At 34.1% G+C, this 20,506-nt stretch overlaps 1 protein-coding gene across 1 annotated transcript; it reads left to right on the top strand.

The window, feature by feature from the left end:
- Positions 1-3,090: 3,090 nt before the first annotated feature.
- Positions 3,091-18,542, top strand: LOC123524522 (annexin A13-like). Its single transcript, XM_053538694.1, has 9 exons — positions 3,091-3,319; positions 8,465-8,540; positions 9,603-9,697; positions 11,594-11,707; positions 13,252-13,342; positions 14,023-14,171; positions 16,422-16,599; positions 17,151-17,263; positions 17,875-18,542. Exons 1-9 carry the CDS (start codon positions 3,299-3,301, stop codon positions 17,998-18,000), a joined length of 963 nt encoding a protein of 320 aa, XP_053394669.1. The 5' UTR covers positions 3,091-3,298; the 3' UTR covers positions 18,001-18,542.
- The last annotated feature ends 1,964 nt before the right edge of the window (positions 18,543-20,506 follow it).

Raw genomic sequence — 20,506 nt, 5'->3', positions numbered from 1 at the left:
ACATATTCTATATTACATTTTAAATATCAACCAGACCATGGAAAGATGAATTTTCAAATAATATAAAATATATAAATAAGTTATTTTAAAGATTACTTTCCTCCTCATAGTCTCAGTGCATTTAGCGTCAAGAGATTCTTTGTAAGCAACGTAATGTTTAGTAAATCTGTTGAGCAGATATATACTTACTGATACGAGTAATATAGTTATATATAGTGACTGAATGAGGGAGAACGTCTTTTTTCCAATACATTTATCGCCGAAATGAGAGTCTAAATCCTACTACTAATAATTAAAAGATAATTAAGTTTTAGTTAGAAGTTTCTATGACAAATTCTTTATTGCCGTTATTTCATTATGAACATGCTACCCAAATGTCAAGCATAGACTGTTATGTGATTTCTCAAAAATGCAATGAAAATAAGGAAAGTAGCTCTACAGAACAAATAAAACAGGGAACTATTTGAAACCGACACTCTGTGATATTCTTTGCGTCATTTTCCAATATATAGTGTCTGCATACCTAAAAAATGCAATTTTCATAGAACTACCACACATAGATAGACACATTTCAGAGAATAAATCTTTGTCATATTTAAAAGAATTGTGATAAAACTAAAAATTAATGAAGAGAATGGTAGGGGTCAAGTATCTTCTAAAAGGGATTTCTCTTGTCACATTTCACCTACTGTAAAATCACATCACAATTACACTGCCGTAACCTAGCTGGTAGTACTACCGGTGTATATGTGGCTGCTGGCTAACCGAAGGTCTGTTTAGAATTATTGCACTGCATTATTTAATCAGTTTTTTTTCTTATTTTACTTGTGTTGTTGCTTATTAACCTTCTTTAACTTTGCTGGGTTATATTTATATCTGTCTTACCATATACATATTCACTGCGGAAGTTGTATAAGAAAACATGAATGCAGTTATGGTTTGCCGGACGTAACAGCCTAATGGGATATTTTGATTCAAGGAAAATTCTTGCTGCTACTGGCGTTTTTAAACTGTAAACAAAACTAAAATCAGTATATATGGTGAAAAAAGACAACGTTTTGAGCTGACATAAAGAAAAATAATTTAAATAATGCATTAAAATGACATCGATGTACTGGATTTTATAAACTTTATTGTCTTGAAATATAGAAGGCTTATGCCTTTAAATACTCAAAACTTTCAGAAATGAGACATGATTGTTATTAACATAACATATGAAAAATTATAGAATGCAATCAATCTGAAAACATACGCGCTTTTCTCTGTAACATATTATAATAATATGCCATTATTTTGTTGCGTTAAGAGTTGCACCGACACAATTTGTATATAAATACATCAGTCATTATGGCGACTTTCCAGCTTTTGATGGTGGAAGAATATTAAGGTTGGTAGAACCACTGACCTCCCGTAAGCCAACTTGATAGCTTCTTCATACGAAGAAATCCATTGTTACTCTTATGTGTACATTTAAGCCGAATTCGTTGTCTGATTAGAATGGTAAAACGGGATCATATTAATTTAGAAGTATCTTCTCGGCTTCAAGATTGTACGAAAAAAAGAAAGAAAAAACTCTAAGTAGAACTAAAAGGATGCAATTATATATTTATAAGCGTCTTCATAGCTAAGACACGAACCTCACATGGTGTTGATATTGCCTCTAAACCGAGGAAAGGATAGGTTTATAAGAACGTGTGTGTATATGTTTGGTCGCTATAGTAGCCCTGACAGACTATACGTATGTATTATGTACAAATGTATTTAATTGCATGTTTTCATAGTCATATATTTATGTGTGACGCCAACCACAACGACCCAACTTTCAGTTTTGTTGTGAATATTGCGCACGGGTGTTCTTATGAAATCAGACATGTTTGTTCTTTCTACACACCATGAAGCATGTATTACATCAATGTTTAAGCGACGAATTTCGAAGTGTAGTCATGCCATTTCTTTTACTAGTAACATGAAAATGAAAATAAACAGTGTTTTATACTGCGATATATGTAATAAGAGGAAATATAATTGAAATCGCAGAGTAATTCGTATGCGCTTCAAGATGAATACCACAATATTAAACAATAAACCAGTGCTATTTCAGCTAAATTTTTATTCATGTCCTGTCAGCTTGATGTGTAGCTACGCGATTAGAAGTGTTTATCGAATAAAAAGAGATTGTAAATATTCTTCTGATTAGAGCCTTTCTTCAGACAGATCAAAACTCGAATGTTTGATAACGTCAAAAAAATGATATCTTGAATACAGATAATAACCAATGTAATCAAATGTTACCTCTGTCAATCGATATACAGGGGCGGAACAGGGTGCTAAACACTTAATGGATATGCTGAGATATACTGGTAGATATATGAACACAAGTATTTGGTCTCTTAGCTGTTTCAGTATATGCGCTGTTGTGTATTTTTTTCGGATCTATTGTAGGGGCTGCTCGTTATCCGAATTCTTACTAATATATGCACGTAAAATGACAAGTTTAGATAAAGTATGCATGTCGGTGTCATCTCTAAGTACTCAGAATATGTTGTCAGTCTATCCACTTTCTAGTCGCGTATATATAGGCACTTCATTGTGACAGACAAATTAAAGTACCAGACGATCATGCGTTATCTGTTTTATTATGTAAAAGGCTGCTAACCATCGCAACAATACTTATTCTAATTAAGGATCGAAGAACTATCAACATTCCAGGTACTGGTTGCTTATGAATACTCCGGACAAGAAATGACGCTATTGAATAATCAAGTGAAAAATCATCCGACCGGAACATGTTCAAAAGATAATATGCTGATCTCCTCTTGGGACTGAAGCTCCGCTCAATTCCAGACAGTGGTTGCTGAGAAATACGTACTAAGGACGGACGGACGAAGCGGCGACATATATGATTGCTTTCCCAAAAGTCCTAAACTAAAATTTATATCCAGTATTGAACGACGCACTGTGCTGTTCAAACTAACTGAAATGAATGTAAAGCAGGAGAAAACTGTTCGTGAAACACTACGTACGTCAGCCATTCAAACCTGTTCCCTCTACGCCCTTGCAGTAAAATCAGATTTTTTCCGGGAAAGGAAGAAAAATAGCAGCTAATCACTATTTGTAATGTTACTAGCTCGACCAATACTAAGTGGACATATAGGGTGATGTTAGTCTATAATTAGGCCGCTTTAAAGTTACACTTGAGTGATATTATATCCATCATCATTTTGCAATACTATTGAAAATACACTAAAGGATATTAAAGAGTTACTCATACGCTACATATTTACACTGGGAGAATAAAATGGCCGCTTCTTGTACACAGGTAAAATTTTCCTAGTTTAGTTTAATCATATTGTTGTAGGATTTATTAGATTTTATGGCTAATTGATTGATATGCGTGCAGTTTCGCATATAGTAGTATTTTAGGCCTTGAGGTCTAGACGTACTTTATAACTAAATCATACATGATCATGTATTTGATAGCTATTTAAAGTATTACTATTATAGTGTAAAATACATGTATACATCAAATACACAATGCATACAGTATAATCGTTGAAATGGGACTAATGCCACTACAAGGGGGGTATTCGATCTACTCCTTACCACCGAAACAAAATGGCGGCCAAAACTGAAAATATGAGTTTTTCTTACTTTTTATCTTTTTTAAGGATTTCTAGACCATTACACATGGCTATCAACCTGCTCCACTGTTTTTTCTATCAACCGGTACCTTTCACTTTGGAAACAGTGCTGTAATTTGTCTGGAATGCTGGTCATGGGATTTGAATCGATGGAAAATCCTCCGTTAAACACGGGATAAGGAATAGTGCGATTATCAAAAATGGTCTTTTTTCCTAATTATTCAAATAGCTGTGAGCTATTTTTCTGATTAGAAGTAAAATTTCAATATATATTTCTTTCATGGTTAGTCTGGAGCTGATTAAAAGTCGTAATTTTAAATTACACAGTTTTTTGTCTGATGGTAAGGAACAGTGTACGAAAATAAGAGGATAAGGTGCAGCTCACTTCTTCGAGTGACCTTTTTCTTCGCTCTTTTCAGAGACAAGTAAAATTCTGATAAAATGATATTTTGGTGATCATTTATAACCATCTCTTGCTCAATGTAGTAAGTTTTAAAAGGTATCCGCCTGTCTATCAGACACGTGATGTACTGAAAGCCAGAAGTTTAGCAAGTATAAAATATAGTATCCTTTGCAAACATTTAACTATCTGTAAATTTCTTTTTGGTATAGGAGGGTTTACACTATGTGCTTTTACATTTGTGTTTTGACAAGTGGTGCCTATGCTTCTAATGTTTTTGGAGTTCCCACTATGTGTTAAAGCATACATGTTAATTTCAGGGGTGAAAGCAGTATCATAAAATACGTTTATCAACACAGTTTTATAAATAAACGGATCTAAATCTTAATATTATGATTTGAAAACACTACTGCTAACATCTTTTTATAAAAGGACTACACCTTATTTTCCAGAAGCCTTTCTCCTAATGATATATAATAATTCAAACATTTTAAAAGCTTTTTTGGGGAAGTAATACACCCAAAATCACTAATTAGGCGCAAATAGGTCGTAAAAATTCTGAAAAAAAAAAAAATTTTGAGGTATACAAGTAAGGTGCTTTCATTTCCAAAATAAAACATACCCAGATTAAACACACACAAAAAAAAACAACCATGAAAATTTTCACTGAAGAAAGTTATGATAAATTAAAAAACATCACCACTTTTTCCTTGAGGGTTTTCAAAATACATACGTGACTACACCAGTGATTAAAAAACAAACTGTTTTCGGGAACAGTAACGCCGTTAACTGTGTCGGTATGTTTAGTAGAACAGCTGAAAATATACCAGCATTTTAACAACATACTGATTATACAAACTGCATTTATTTTTCCGGCTTCGTATATCAAACTAACAAAATGAATTGAAAGCAAATTTTATTTAAACATTCAGAGTGAACTAAACCAGTTTTTTTTTCTTTGTAATTTAAACGTAATACAAACAATACTTTTGTCTGAAGGAAAAGTCCTGGAATATTTACAGTCATTCTAACAGCTTTGAGAACATTTTATCATTTTTTCATCATACATAACACAAAATCGATGAGTATGCTCAAGGTAACGTATGTACCAGTTAAGTAAATTATGCATGTACAATGTATTTACCGATACCACTTTTCGTTAATTTAATAAAATCTTTTATATGCCCTTTGAATATGTTTCAATAACATTAAATTTTGTATTACTGTTAATGGGCAATAGTGTAATCTCATATGAATTCAATCATCTATGATACTGCCCTGAAATTTATGTACGTCCTAAATTTCTAGTATATTGGTCCAAAACTATAATAAAGAAAATGTTTTAAGATGTTTAATCACTATCGAGGCAGTTATGCATATCATGTGAACTGCAGAAAAGAAGAATAAACAATATCGCGACAACAAATAGCTTTTTTTCAAAGCAAATACATACATTACTGCACAATTACATTGGCATGTAACCTCCTGCTGTACAAAAATAAGAATCTGCGTTATGTAATCGTCAAAACGACATAAAATCCATCCTGTACGAATGAATTGAAGCATTAGGATTGATGTAAATGAATTACAGATCAAATGGAACTTGAATTACATTGTCAAATCAACTTTGGAGATAAATAATGGCACCCGTTCAAAATTAAACATAATGCGAAAATACTTTTCTATCTATTCATATCCTGTATGTTCCGAACAGGTTATCAAAACTGAAAGTTGACGGCCTAAAAAGCTTGTAAACATGAAACCCTGCGTCACTGTTGACGTATGCTGACGTATGCTGACGTAGGAGTTAGTTTTAAATATTTCAGTAACGTATGTATCGATCACGTATGTACCATTTCCTTCTTTGATGCTCATAAAGAATATTCATAGATAGATATTTGTTGCCTAAAGGGTAATCAGCTATCAGATATAACAATGAACTTCGTCTTTAAGAGCATTAAAAAATGAATTAAATTGTGATATTTCTACAATACGGTAACGGATGTACCAATCTGTTATATACGCTTTTGGGTAAGGTTTTCCACGCTGATATGGTATAAAATGAAACCCGAATTAACAGCATGAATGAGCAAGCATAATAGTTATATAATTTACGAACAGACATGTGTGAATGTTTATTCTACCCAGAAACGGCAGAAACATTATCATATTCTTTGGCATAACGTATGTATCATTATGGTTGAGACATCATTTTAAATGATGACTGATACCAAAGGAGTCCGGAAAAAATTGTATCTATGTTTGATTATAAAATATCTTCCTATGTTACTTCATAAAAAATATGTGATTTCGTTGACTACTGATGAATTTTAACTACAAGAACATTCATTAAACATATAAAATGAGCTGGCGACAGTAACGTATGTATTGTTTACGGTAGTTTGAAGCTTCATAAATTACTAACAGACAAAGGTAACAGTCAAAGATTTGGTATAAAAATCAAACAAGCTTAGTGCTATATGACATGGAGACGAATTACTTTTCTATTGATTTGTGAATAAGATAGTAAACAGTAACCGATACACATGCGCCTCACTAGTGATTTTGGGTGAATAATTCCTTTTGCATTTTTAAATGAAGACTGAATCTGAGTCCCCGTAATTATAGCCATGTTTATGAAAATGTTTACATTTTTCACTTTTTTCATGCAGGCTGATGAGACATCCTACTTGGAAGTCTTTCAAGTGAGATTGGATTACCGTATGTTTTTGCATACAGAATAGAGCATTGTCCTGTTCAGAATGCCTGGTTTATATATTTCAAAAGCACGACAACCAAATACTTATGCTGAAATATTATTCATTTTACACATGGAAATGCACAGCAGCTGAAAATTGCTACTAGTATTATACTACACGAATTACAGTAAGATGATCAGAGTTTCACTTTAAATATGCAAATGAGATTGTGAAATATAAAAAGCAACGGTTCTTGGCCGTCATGAATAATCATAAAAGTCTACCAAGAGACCTAACCGATTTGTAATTTCCAGAAGAATCGTTGTTGTTAATATTTCGTGAAAAGCTTCTAAAGTGGAAATCAAATTTTTGTAGTATATCTTCTGAAGAGGAAATTGGTTGCTTTGTATATTTAACCAATGGAAAAATCGGTTACATTTGCTTCCTACCTATTTAGCATTTGAATGGCCAAATATAAGTTCCTATAAAATGTTTGACTGGTCAAATATCTGGTCAAAAGTGATATAAGACACCACGTAGAACAGAGAACAACAGTTTTGTTTAATCGACAATCACTGAAAAAGGCAAGTGTGCTTACCTACTCACATATCTTGTCTGGTAATATGTTCATTCGGGGATTATGTTTCTGTTCTACTCCTCAATCCGACCCCTTCAATTATTACATGGTAGAGAAATGTCAACTGGTTATCTCAGAAACGATGAAAGAAAACTGTAAAATCCGTTTGAAAAAATTGCACTGCACCTTATCCTCTAATTTTCGCACACTGTTCCTTACCATCAGACAAAAATTGTGTTTTTGTGAAAATACGAACTGTGATCTGCACAAAACGAACAGTATTAGATAAGTATGTGGAAATATTCCTTCCAATCAGAAAAATAGCTTACAACCTGCGATATATTTGGTAAAAAGACCATTTTTGCAAGTCGCACTATTCCTTATCCCGTGTTTAACGGAGGATTTTTCATCGATTCGAATCTCATGACCAGCATTCCAGACAAATTACAGCACTGTTTCCAAAATGAAAGGTACCGGTTGATAGAGAAAACAGTGGAGCAGGTTGATAGACATGTGCTTTTGTCTAGATATGCTTGAAAAAGAAAAAAAAGTAAGAAAAACTCACATTTTCAGTTTTGGCCGCCATTTTGTTTCGGTGGTAAGGAGTAGATCGAATACCCCCCTTGACTATAAGAATACAGTTTCGTTTTATGTAACAATCAGTTTACTTTAATTATGAGTCATTCATTTCCGAGTATATCGAGCCACCTACAGGTAGTTTGGACATATTGAGAGTTTATGTTATTAAAGTTTTACATAAATAAAATATGATATAAAATATGATATAAAAGATCACTGTAACTTTTTATTACTAATCATCGATACTTAAATTTGTTTGATCTGGGTATCTGAGAGCGATGAAACAGCTATGTACTGTAGTATAGAACAGAACAGAAGAAAACTATGGTCATATCTCATATATAAATGACTTTCTTATCAATCCAGTGTCTATCTTGATTACCCTTTAAGAAAATTAGCTATTAAATGATGATATGAGATAAGTCGTATTTCACATATATCGAATTATGATTGTATTCTAAAAGTAACAAGAGTGTTTGCATTGTTGTGTTTATGTATGCAAAGAATATATATATATATATGTAACATATGGCAGTTGTCTATAGCTTTTTGAAACTGTTGTATCTAGGGGACAGTGGAGGCTTGCAGTCCGTTTTCGGCGGAACAGGCAGCTGCCGAACTGAGGAAAGCAATGAAAGGGCTCGGTAAGTGAATGAAATTAACTTATATTTTACACCTATATATGTTCATGGATTCCAAGCGATCGGTTTGAACGCAAGATTTAAACCTGTTTACATTGTATTGGCATATATTTGAACAATTTTAAGTAACAAACAAAATTAAACATTGATAAACAATTGATCTCAAATGACTGAAAAATCCTAGTGATATTTATCATACATGTGTAGTTTTATGGTTTGTTACGTTCTCATACACATTGCCATGTTTTTTTCACTTGATTTATTATATATATAGGTACAATAAATAAATAGTTAAATGTACATAAAATGGGGTCACACTTCAAAGAAGTATTGTACAAATATACATGATCCGACTACAAGTTACTCTCTGCAGTATCTAGAACAAGGTCGAATACGTGCCAATCAATAACAATCCTGGTCAGTTATTAACTAGACAGAGCTATATATGCGACTATAAAATGATACGAATCAGCCCGGAACCTGGCCTTACCCGCTCTGTATATATAGAAGTAGGATCAGGGACATAATTAGATATGTATACAGTATTCCTGGTAGGATGTACACGAATGCTGATTTCATTTTAGTCTAATATCTAGGCCAAGTTAATCGATCTCTTATCATACACTAATGTTTAATTATATACATCCTGCATCGTTCATAACACTTGACCAGTAAATTGATGCACTTGGGAGTTGTGTATTGGATTAGCCGATCCTTGGTCGTATTCTAATCATTAGACAAATTAATGCTGAAGAGGTTCAAAACTATATAGATATTTATATCCTGTAAATACACATTCTAACATGCCTCGAAACAAAGAAAAGAGCCAAGCGTTTTATATTCTTCGATAAACAACGGGTAACGCGCAGCATAACGTCAGTTTTGGCGTCAGATAGCGACATGGCGCGTAGTTCATTATGTTTTATCATGATGTTTAAATGTGCACGTTAGAATGAAAATAAACAACGTTTTCGCCCTGCTGCACAGCTTAAGTCTGAACCGTAGTAAATCAGAAAAAAAACATTTGTAGTCCAATTTCTGTTTTAATTTGTAACTAATCAACAGGTACGGATGAAGCCAAAATCATTGAAGTCATGGCCAAACATAATAATCAACAAAGACAAGAAATTGCACTTTCGTTCAAAACACAGTATGGAAAGGTATTTTTGTCATTCTTTACTTTGTTCGAGGTTTAAAAAACCAAAATAACAGGTATACTAGCCCCATAACATAAACATAAATTTAAAGTGTTAATATGTACAAACATAACTTTGCATCAGGATTTAAGTAGAGCACACTTAATACATATATGATTAAACACAAGCCATAGTTTTTCATAGATTTTCTCTATTTAAAGTAAACATCTAAAAATTAAGTATTTGTTTTAGCTCACCTGTCACAAAGTGACAAGGTGAGCTTTTGTGATCGCGCAGCGTCCGTCGTCCGTGCGTGCGTCCGTCCGTCCGTCCGTGCGTAAACTTTTGCTTGTGACATCTCTAGAGGTCACATTTTTCATGGGATCTTCATGAAAGTTGGTCAGAATGTTCAGCCTGATGATATCTAGGTCAAGTTTGAAACTGGGTCACGTGCCGTCAAAAACTAGGTCAGTAGGTCTAAAAATAGAAAAACCTTGTGACCTTTCTAGAGGCCATATATTTCAAAAGATCTTCATGAAAATTGGTCAGAATGTTCACCGTGATGATATCTAGGTCAAGTTCGAAACTGGGTCAAGTGCCGTCAAAAACTAGGTCAGTAGGTCTAAAAATAGAAAAACCTTGTGACCTCTCTAGAGGCCATATATTTCACAAGATCTTCATGAAAATTGGTCAGAATGTTCACCTTGATGATATCTAGGTCAAGTTCGAAACTGGGTCACGTGCCATCAAAAACTAGGTCAGTAGGTCTAAAAATAGAAAAACCTTGTGACCTCTCTAGAGGCCATATATTTAAAAGATCTTCATGAAAATTGGTCAGAACGTTCACCTTGATGATATCTAGGTCAGGTTCGAAACTTGGTCACGTGCCATCAAAAACTAGGTCAGTAGGTCAAATAATAGAAAAACCTTGTGACCTCTCTAGAGGCCATATTTTTCATGGGATCTGTATGAAAGTTGGTCTGAATGTTCATCTTGATGATATCTTGGTCAAGTTCGAAAGTGGGTAATGTGCCCTCAAAAACTAGGTCAGTAGGTCAAATAATAGAAAAACCTTGTGACCTCTCTAAAGGCCATATTTTTCATGGGATCTGTATGAAAATTGGTCTGAATGTTCATCTTGATGATATCTAGGTCAAGTTCGAAACAGGGTCACGTGCGGTCAAAAACTAGGTCAGTAGGTCTAAAAATAGAAAAACCTTGTGACCTCTCTAGAGGCCATACTTGTGTATGGATCTCCATAAAAATTGGTCAGAATGTTCACCTTGATGATATCTAGGTCAAGTTTGAAACTGAGGCACGTGCCTTAAAAAAACTAGGTCAATAGGTCAAATAATAGAAAAACCTTGTGACCTCTGTAGAGACCATATTTTTCAATGGATCGTCATGAAAATTGGTCAGAATTTTTTTTCTTGATAATATCTAGGTCAAGTTCAAAACTGGGTCACATGAGCTCAAAAACTAGGTCACTATGTCAAATAATAGAAAAAACGACGTCATACTCAAAACTGGGTCATGTGGGAAGAGGTGAGCGATTCAGGACCATCATGGTCATCTTGTTTGTTGGGTTTTCTTGTGAAATGGATGTGCATTGTATATCTTTATGGGCACCACCAGTACTGATATAAGTGAGCCGCACCATGAGAAAACTTACATAGTGCATTTGCGACCAGTATGGATCCAGACCAGCCTGCACATCCGCGCAGTCTGGCCAGGATCAGTGCTGTTCGCTAACCTGTAACGGTTTCTCTTATTGCAATAGGATTTGAAAGCGAACAGCATGAATCCAGAACAGACTGCGCGGACGCGCAGGCTGGTCCGGATCTTGCACTATGTTGGTTTTCTCATGGTGCGGCTCAAATTTTTTATTATGTATTCGTACATGTAGTTTGTGATTGACAGGAGCTGAAAGCGGAACTGAAATCCGAGCTTGGTGGAAGGTTTGAAGATGTGGTGTTGGCAATGCTTGAGAAACCAGTGAACTATGACGCCAGGCAGCTAAAAGAGGCCATCAAGGTATGTTTTAACGTTATAACACTTTTTCTAAATACAAGTCTACCCGATACAAATCTCTTGCCTCTCACCGATGCGGGCTCGAAACCTCGTCATGGTGTAGAATCTTTCCATTCAAATCACTTACGGAAGGTCGGTGGTTCAATCCAGGTGCCCGCTGAATTGGATATTCCTACACCTGCAAAAGCTGAAAAAGTCGACCTATATTGTGTCCGTGTGAGACGTTAAACCCAACAAAAACAAAACATACCTATATACAGTGTATATCCCTAGCAGTTTAAAGATATACTTATCAGTTTCAAACGAAGTATTTTGTTACATCTGTTACATATACACAAGGTGTTATCGGTACATGTATAAAACTTACCGGCTATTTCATAATTCAACTATTGGACAAGTACAATCCAAGTCATACCCGTCTTTTAGTGTTTTTTTCATGTGGAAAAGTTTTGATCAAATTAGTAAACCTACACAAAATCTGTCAGTCGTGACATATCTGATATATAGGTATAGCTTATAACGTTTATGTTAAATACACCATTTCATTATGCCGATGAAATGGTCATACCTTTTAATTTCCGTAAAGTGCAATTTCAAAGTACACGTGTCTGTATTAGATGGACTTGCGCATTCCATCCCCATGTTTATCTTTTGGAGTGATTCATGATGCCAATACAGATGTTTCAATGGCAATACAGAAATGAGTCGCACCATGAGAAAACCAACGTAGTGAATTTGCGACCAGCATGGATCCAGACCCGCATCCTCGCGGTCTGGTCAGGATCCATACTGTTCGCTTTCAAACCCTATTGCAATTAGAGAAACCGTTAGCGAACAGTATGGATCCTGCGCGGATGCGCAGGCTGGTCTGGATCCATGCGGGTCGCAAATGCACTATGCTGGTTTTCTCATGGTGCAGCTCAAATATGATGTTTGCAGAAACGATAAACAAACGTAATATGAACAAACAATTTTACAGTGATTTTCCCTTTACAAGATATGTTATCTTAAAACTAAATAAAGTAGATTATTTCGATTAATGTCTTCTCGTACGCTCGCATTTTTTTTGAGATTTCACGGAAACAGTTTTAAAACCGAACTTAGAAAACATTTCAGCATTGATCTTTCTAAGCACAAATCGGAAATTCATTGATGAAGAGAACGAATGGCCCTATAACTCAGTGTCATAACTTCCAAGCGTAAATTTCACGTCAGTCAAAAAGAAACTTGAAATTATGTATCTCTTTAAACAAAGGAATATATTCCAAAAATAAAATAACGCACTTCCTCATTTTATTTTACCTTGCCATTCACATTTTGCAAACTTACAACTAAGTATGAGAAATTTAAATAAATTTTGGGGTTTTTTGGGGTAAATTTTCAATTTGTGACGTGATCAAAATCGTAAACCGACATTATGTAAACATAACTGAGATCACTGTTCTGGCAGAAAGAGATCCGATATTACTGTTTTGGAAAATTCGGATTTAATAGAATTCCACAATGAATAAAAAATCTGAATCTTCAGAAGTGTCTATTTTTTTCAGGGTCTAGGTACTGACGAGGGAACACTTATAGAAATTCTTTGCTCAAGATCAAATGCCCAAATTCAGGCAATCAAACAGGCTTATAAAACTTGTAAGTACAGTGTATGTTGTGGTTATTAGTGTACTGAACATAGTTAGTACAGTGTATGTTGTGGTTATTAGTGTACTAACGTTATGTACAGTGTATGTTGTGGTTATTAGTGTACTGAACATAGTTAGTACAGTGTATGTTGTGGTTATTAGTGTACTAACGTTATGTACAGTGTATGTTGTGGTTTTTAGTGTACTGAACATAGTACAGAATACTGTATTCCGCTCACTAATGTATTAACATAGTAAATACACCATTAGTGTTCTAAAATAGTTAGTACATTTTATGTTGTGCATTTCGATGTACTAACATACATGTAGTACAGCGTATATCGTACGCATTAGTGTACCAATATGTATGGTTAGTACAGTGTATGTTGTGTACATTAGTGTACTAACAGGCTTAACACAAAACGCGTTCATATACTTGAATACCAATTGTTTCTTATCATCCATATTACATAGAAGTTGTTGCAGTTATAGCACAGATTTTCTTTCTATCTAATAAAAAATGTATGTAAAATTTAAACAACAAATGAAATGGGTAAGACACTACTATTTCAAATTGTGGAAATCACATCTTTCTGTCTGAAATAAAAGGTAAGATTATATAGAATTATCGATTCACATTTCATGTTTGCATGCCATTAATTTGTCAAAACTATTTATATTTGATTATAGTGTTCAAAAGTGACCTTGAAAAAGACGTGATGAGTGACACAAGCGGACATTTCAAACGTTTACTTGTATCCCAGTTATCAGCCAACAGAGAAGAAAATCCAAACGTTGACCAGGCGAAAGCTGTTGCGGAGGCAAAGGAACTTTTTGATGTATGATTCTTAATTTGTTAGTAAACCATGATAACTCTTTGATGTATGATTATGAATTTGCTAATGAACCACGGTAATTCTTTCATGTATGACTCTTGATTTGCGAATAAAGCATAATATATATGAATACTTCTCGATTCTCATTTTGCTAATGAACCACGGTAACTCTTTGATGTATGATTTTTAATATACAAATAAACCGTGGTATTTCTTCGATGTGAGTTCGAGCCGCACACGGGGCTTTGAATTCTTCATGTGAGGAAGCTATCCAGCTGACTTATGAAAGGTCGGTGGTTCTACCCAGTGCCCGCTCGTGATGAAATAATGCATGGAGGGGCACCTGGGGTCTTCCTCCACCATCAAAGCTGGAAAGTCGCCATATGACGTATAATTGTTTCGGTGCGACATTAAACCCAACAAATAAATAAATATTCTTTGATATAAGATTCTTATTTTGCTAACATACCACGGTAACTCTTTGATGTATGATTCTTAATTTACTAATAAACCACGGTAACTCTTTATTTGTATTTGACTGTATGATTCTCATTTGCTAATGAACCACGGTAACTCTTTGATGTATGATTTTTAATTAAAAAAAACTTGATATTTCGTTGATTCATTATTCTTATTTGCGAATAAACCCTGATATTTCTTTGATGTATGATTATTAATTTGCGAATAAACCATGATATTTCTTTGATGTATGATGGCATATTTGCTATTATTATACCTCACATAAATGTCCAATGCAAATTTCCCATTAGTTTAACTTGAATAATATATCATATTCCCCAGTGATTTTATATCACGTGCGCAAAATCGTTAATTTCAATTTCTGCGCAGGTGATATGATCCATAATTTCATATCACATGCGCAACAACGTTATTTTGATTTTCTGCGCATGTGATATTATTGTTTCATATCACCCGTTGACAGACTGATACTTTCGCATTGATTATTTTCTTTTTTATGCTACGTGCAAAATATTTCGAAAACAATTTTTCATCAAATATTGAATCGAAACTACACAATAAGTTTGGAAATGATCTAACAAAGAAAATGAGTACTCACACTTATATTTTCATTAGAAAAAAGAAAGTTATCGCCGTTTTTTGAATGTTACTGTTTGACGCAATGTTGAAATATTAGAATAAATATACTGTAGGGGTCAGCGATATGTAAACGTCATGATTAAATCTATCAAAAAAGTCTTATTACAGCAAAGTCGCCACAAATTATGAGTCCTAACACGTAAAGACTCTTTAATTCTGTCTTCATTATTTGGTAAGTACTTACTTTTTAATGTTAAATAAATTATTATGCTGATTTTCCAGTAAATGCTTTGACCCTTATAAGCTTTCGGTATAATAAAATAAATATTGCATTCCTGAGAGGGTGATATGAAAAATGTTCACCCCTCGAAATAGGAATATAGACCTCGGCTGTCGCCTCGGTCAATATTCATATATCTCGCGGTGAACATTTTTCATACCACCCTCTCAGAAATGCAATATTTATATAATATACCACGGTAACTCTTGTATGATTCTTATTTTGCTTATCGTCGGAACCAAGATAACTATTTGATAAATGGTTATTGCTAATAACTACGGTAATGTGCTTGAAGTGTAACAAACGGCCCCATGAAGAGAATTATTTATTCTTTTATCAGAATGAAACATGAAGTAAAATTTAGAAAATTTGGATTCAATATAACAGCATACAGTGTAAGTAAGAATTCAAATAGCCATGTATACACAGTTTTAGAGGAACATCCGATTCAAGATATTCGAGGTATAATATCAGTTGAAATGTAAATATATAAATTACTATATATGTGCTTTATGTTGGTAAATTATGTACATTATTTATATGAAATTTTAAGTGTCCTAACAGGTAATTGTCCTAACATATTATAATTTTAGACAGGCGCTGTTATTTCAGGTAGTTGCCATAATTTCAGACAGGTGCTGTTATTTCAGGTAGTTGCCATATTTTCAGACAGGTGCTATTATTTCAGGTAGTTGCCATAATTTCAGACAGGTGCTGTTATTTCAGGTAGTTGCCATCATTTCAGACAGGTGCTGTTATTTCAGGAAGTTGCCATTATTTCAGACAGGTGCTTGTATTTCAGGTGGTTACTAGAGCTGATATTTCAGGCAGGAGTTATAATTTCAAACATATGCTGTTTTTCATGCAGACGTTATATTTCATGCAAATGCTGTAATCAAGGTATATAATTTCAGGCAGGTGCTAACAAATTTGGAACAGATGAGTCGACATTTAACAGAATTTTGTCGTTACGTAGTTACCCGCAGCTGGTAGCCACTTTCGACGCCTACCGTGCCAATCATGGCAGAGAAATAGAGAAAGACATCAAGTCGGAAACCAGCGGTTTCTTGCAGGAGGGATATCTTGCCGTCGGTGAGTAAATAAACAACATTTTGCTAATACACCTTTTAAATAAATATTTTGTGAAAACATGAAACAAGTAAAATTGTAGAAATGAAATTAGACATGAAAACCGTTTATAGACAATGAAAATACCATTTCATTTGACGAATTGCTCATATCGATAGAATCCACATATTGTCAAAAGCAGGTATTTTATTTTTGGTTAGTATGACATTAATAACCATTGGTCCAAGATATGTTTATACATGTGTAAGTAAAATAAGGTGCATCTTAATTCAGTCGAGTATTAAACGTAAGCAGTATCATTAAAACGTATCAAGGTTAGGCAACCATGACAGCTATATCATGGTCTTGAATATTTTGACAAACCGTCAAGGCTATAGATAGGTTTTGTGGAATCGAGGAAATAGCTCGTTTTTCTCGCCATTTTATCACTGCTATAGTGATAACAGAGATGATTTTATATTGTAAAAGTATGTCCTTATGACATTAGAGATATAATTGCATTTTAATGGTTATTGGAGATATCTTCTGGGAATTTCATCTATTGATTATTTCAGTGACTATTGCACGTAATACACCGGAGTATTTCGCAGAGAGATTATACAAGAGTATGAAAGGTGCAGGAACCAAAGATAAAGTCTTGATTAGATGTGTCGTGTCACGATCAGAGGTAACAGTAACATTACTGATAAAATATCAGTATTGTGTATGAGTATTACTTTGAAGTTAAAACAATGTAAATATTGTCGCTATTCTTCAAGATGTTTTGATTAATAACACTACACGCTCGAGTAACATGTAGATGACATTCATGGCTAGTTGGTTAAGGCCACGTCATTGCTGTTTGTCCTAAACTTAAGGGGTGCCGACGAAAACAACAAGTATGACTTGTGGAATGTTTGAAATTCTAGCCCGATGCCTGTCCATGCCTTAAATAATGTCTGGAGGAACACCTAGGATTGGGGTTCTCTATCAAAATGCGTACTTGCTGGAGAGGCACCATATGACCAAAATTGTGTCTGTGACTTGAAAAACCAACATCTGTGACCAACAACTAACTTTAAAAAATGTTATTTCAAAGGCATTTATCAGGAACATTTAGACGCTTATTGGTGATGCTCATCTTGAATTATTAGTAGATAATATATTTGAAGCAAATACATAAGTTTGATCTTTAAGAATTAAGAAACGAATACATATAAAAGACACAGAAAAAGGGAGACTAAAAATAATACTTATAATACTAAAATTCAATAACAACTGTTTTATTTTATTTTTCAGATTGACATGGTACAAATTAAACAGGAATTTCAGAAGAAATATGGTAAAACACTAGGCAGTTTCATCAAAGGTGACTGCAGTGGGGACTACAAGAAAATGTTGCTTGCCTTGTGTAAAGAGGCTTAGATAGTTTACCGTATTTATCTAAATAGGGACACGCTTCAAGATAGTCGTCATTATTGTGATTGTATTGTATAGCTTGTCTGATGGATTTATTTATAGATACTGTAACATGACGCTGCATAGTTTCTTAACCTTCTGGCAAAGGCTTTGATTTAATGGTGATAAATTCAAGAACATTGACATGGCATTGATAAGAAATGTTTGATGTTGATACAAGATTAACTAGATGTCCTCTATCACATTTTGAAGTATCATTTCTCTCATATCTACTAACTGTTGAAGTGTATGTGCGTACTAGACGGAAGCGATTTATAACTTAACTTAATGTCGATAAAAGCATTTGTGTATGTATCCACACAACCAAGACTATCACATTTAGTATAAAAAGTCCACTACGTGCAATAAATGATATATGTTGCCTGCTTGTGTAACTAAATGAAGTTTCATTTTCTAAAAACAAATGCCAAATGTTATTGCACTGTTTTTTTCTGTCTTTTTATATTTGTGTTATTTAAACTTAAAGGGAATTAAATCTTTGAAGATAAGTTTCATATGTTTTGTGTTCTTACTCCCACTTTCTCCGATGATCAATTCATGATTATATTTTCAGTTGTTATGTTATTACAAATTTATACTTACGGGAAAGGTCTTGATTTCTAGAGAAAGTACCGATTCGGAGTTCAGCACGTATTTTCAGAATTCCAGAGGAGCCGTAATTATGAGAATTCTGAACGCGTTGATAACATATTATTGAACTTCGGGGTGGCATGAAGTCAAGATAAAACACGGCGCAAATAAACAGCAACTCTTCAGTTAACTTATTTAACTACTACCTTTGTAAAGACTTGTCAGATAAATGCGCCAGAGGTCTGCGAAAAAGGCTAAAAGATTCTTTCAGTGTAGGCGCAGATAGGAATATCCGACTAGAGGGTAACTGTTAAGTAAACAGTTAACCGAAAGTCGGATATTATCATCCGCACCTATAGCTAAGCCAGTGATAACATCTTTTTCTTGCATACCGTAGTCGTAAAAAACAATAAAACTAAAATCAAAAGAATGACTATTCTCTTACAGTAGTGTATTTAAACAAAGCATCGAAAACCAACGTTCGTAAACAGGAAGTATGTAGTGTTACAAAGACATGCACAATTGTGTTGAGCAAAGATACGATTTTTTGTAACATACCGTTTCATGAATTGGGAAATATATTATGTAAAACAAAATAAAAGAACTATCAAATTTGATTTTCACTGACTTCTAAAACATGTAAAAAAAATACTATACGAATCTATTCTTTTATATAAAGTGTAGTTCGTTATTCGTCATTGCCAGCTTTCCAGCACTGGTAAAAACACCAGGAACCCCAGTCACGGCTAGCTTGCAGGAAAAATACCTATCCCTGGCACGCAACCGTACAGTTGTATTCTTTTCCCATTAGTTAGGCAAGAAGGTTCATACCAAACTTCAGAACTGTGTTAAGCCGTACATATAGAAAGCAACTTGGTTAGATATTTCGGTCAGTCTTTAATATTTAGTTATTTTGTTTCGTATTCTTGCATAAAAACTACTTTTTTCACTGGGTCTGCCCATGTATTAACGGGAGAAAAATCGTGTGCAAACAAGGCAATTCACGTGCTGTTAATAGATCTTTCTAACGTAAACGTAATTACGAAACGGAATACTGAATCCGTAAAATTTTAGGCTAATTTGTGGTGTATGGGAGACAATTTCATCCAATAGTAATACAATAGTATCTCCCTTAGACCATTATTTGCAAATAACATTTACGGATTCAGTAATCCGTTTCCGATTTACGTTTACGTTAGAAATGTCTATTACCCGATTTTTATTTTTGAAATGCTTTCCCAGGAACGTAAACGTATTTCTGCGCAGATTGACATCTGGTATTTACGTCTTGTTTCTTTCATAAAAACCTCTTCTTAAAGCATAAAAGATGCCATCTAAACCATAGAATGTTTTGCTGTATCGGTAACTAACGCCAAATGCGCTGCCCCCAACAATGTTCGTACTCATTTCTTCTCTTGTTTACTCACCTTTTAGAACTCAGCGTCGATTCAGATTTTGTAGACATTTGTGAATGTTAATGAATCGCGTGTAACCTGTGCGATTCTTTGTTTTTAGGAATCATATTTATAATTTTGGTAAGTATCAGTCGGTATGTTTTTATCTAATTTCTCGAAGAATTTATATAAACAGCTTGGAAGCTTGACACTACGTTCGTACTCATCCGTACTCCAACTGTGTCCGTACTCAATATTACTCGCATGCAAAGTTATTATTCTTGAAATTGTGCTCGAGTGCACCAAAATGTGAAGTGATATGAACAGTTATTGGTAATTTTATGTTTGTAATAACGAGAGATAAAAAAATCGTTTAAAAACCTTCAGGATGTGCTTTTGATAGTGTTGTTTATTTCTGGGCCCTGGATACGGAAATTTAAACTGACATGTTTACCGTTTCCAAGAACAACAGATAATGGTAAATCAAA

Source organism: Mercenaria mercenaria, chromosome 3 (assembly GCF_021730395.1).
Source record: "Mercenaria mercenaria strain notata chromosome 3, MADL_Memer_1, whole genome shotgun sequence".
NCBI lineage: Eukaryota > Metazoa > Mollusca > Bivalvia > Venerida > Veneridae > Mercenaria > Mercenaria mercenaria.
Note: the sequence above shows the minus strand (reverse complement) of the source record. Positions and strands in the feature narration are given on the sequence as shown.

Excerpts from the sequence above, each read along its gene's own strand:
- LOC123524522 (XM_053538694.1), top strand. The coding sequence starts at position 3,299 with ATGGCCGCTTCTTGTACACAG. Across the intron at positions 3,320-8,464 it reads TGGCCGCTTCTTGTACACAG|GGGACAGTGGAGGCTTGCAG; the intron begins GTAAAATTTTCC and ends TGTTGTATCTAG. Across the intron at positions 17,264-17,874 it reads GTGTCGTGTCACGATCAGAG|ATTGACATGGTACAAATTAA; the intron begins GTAACAGTAACA and ends TTTATTTTTCAG.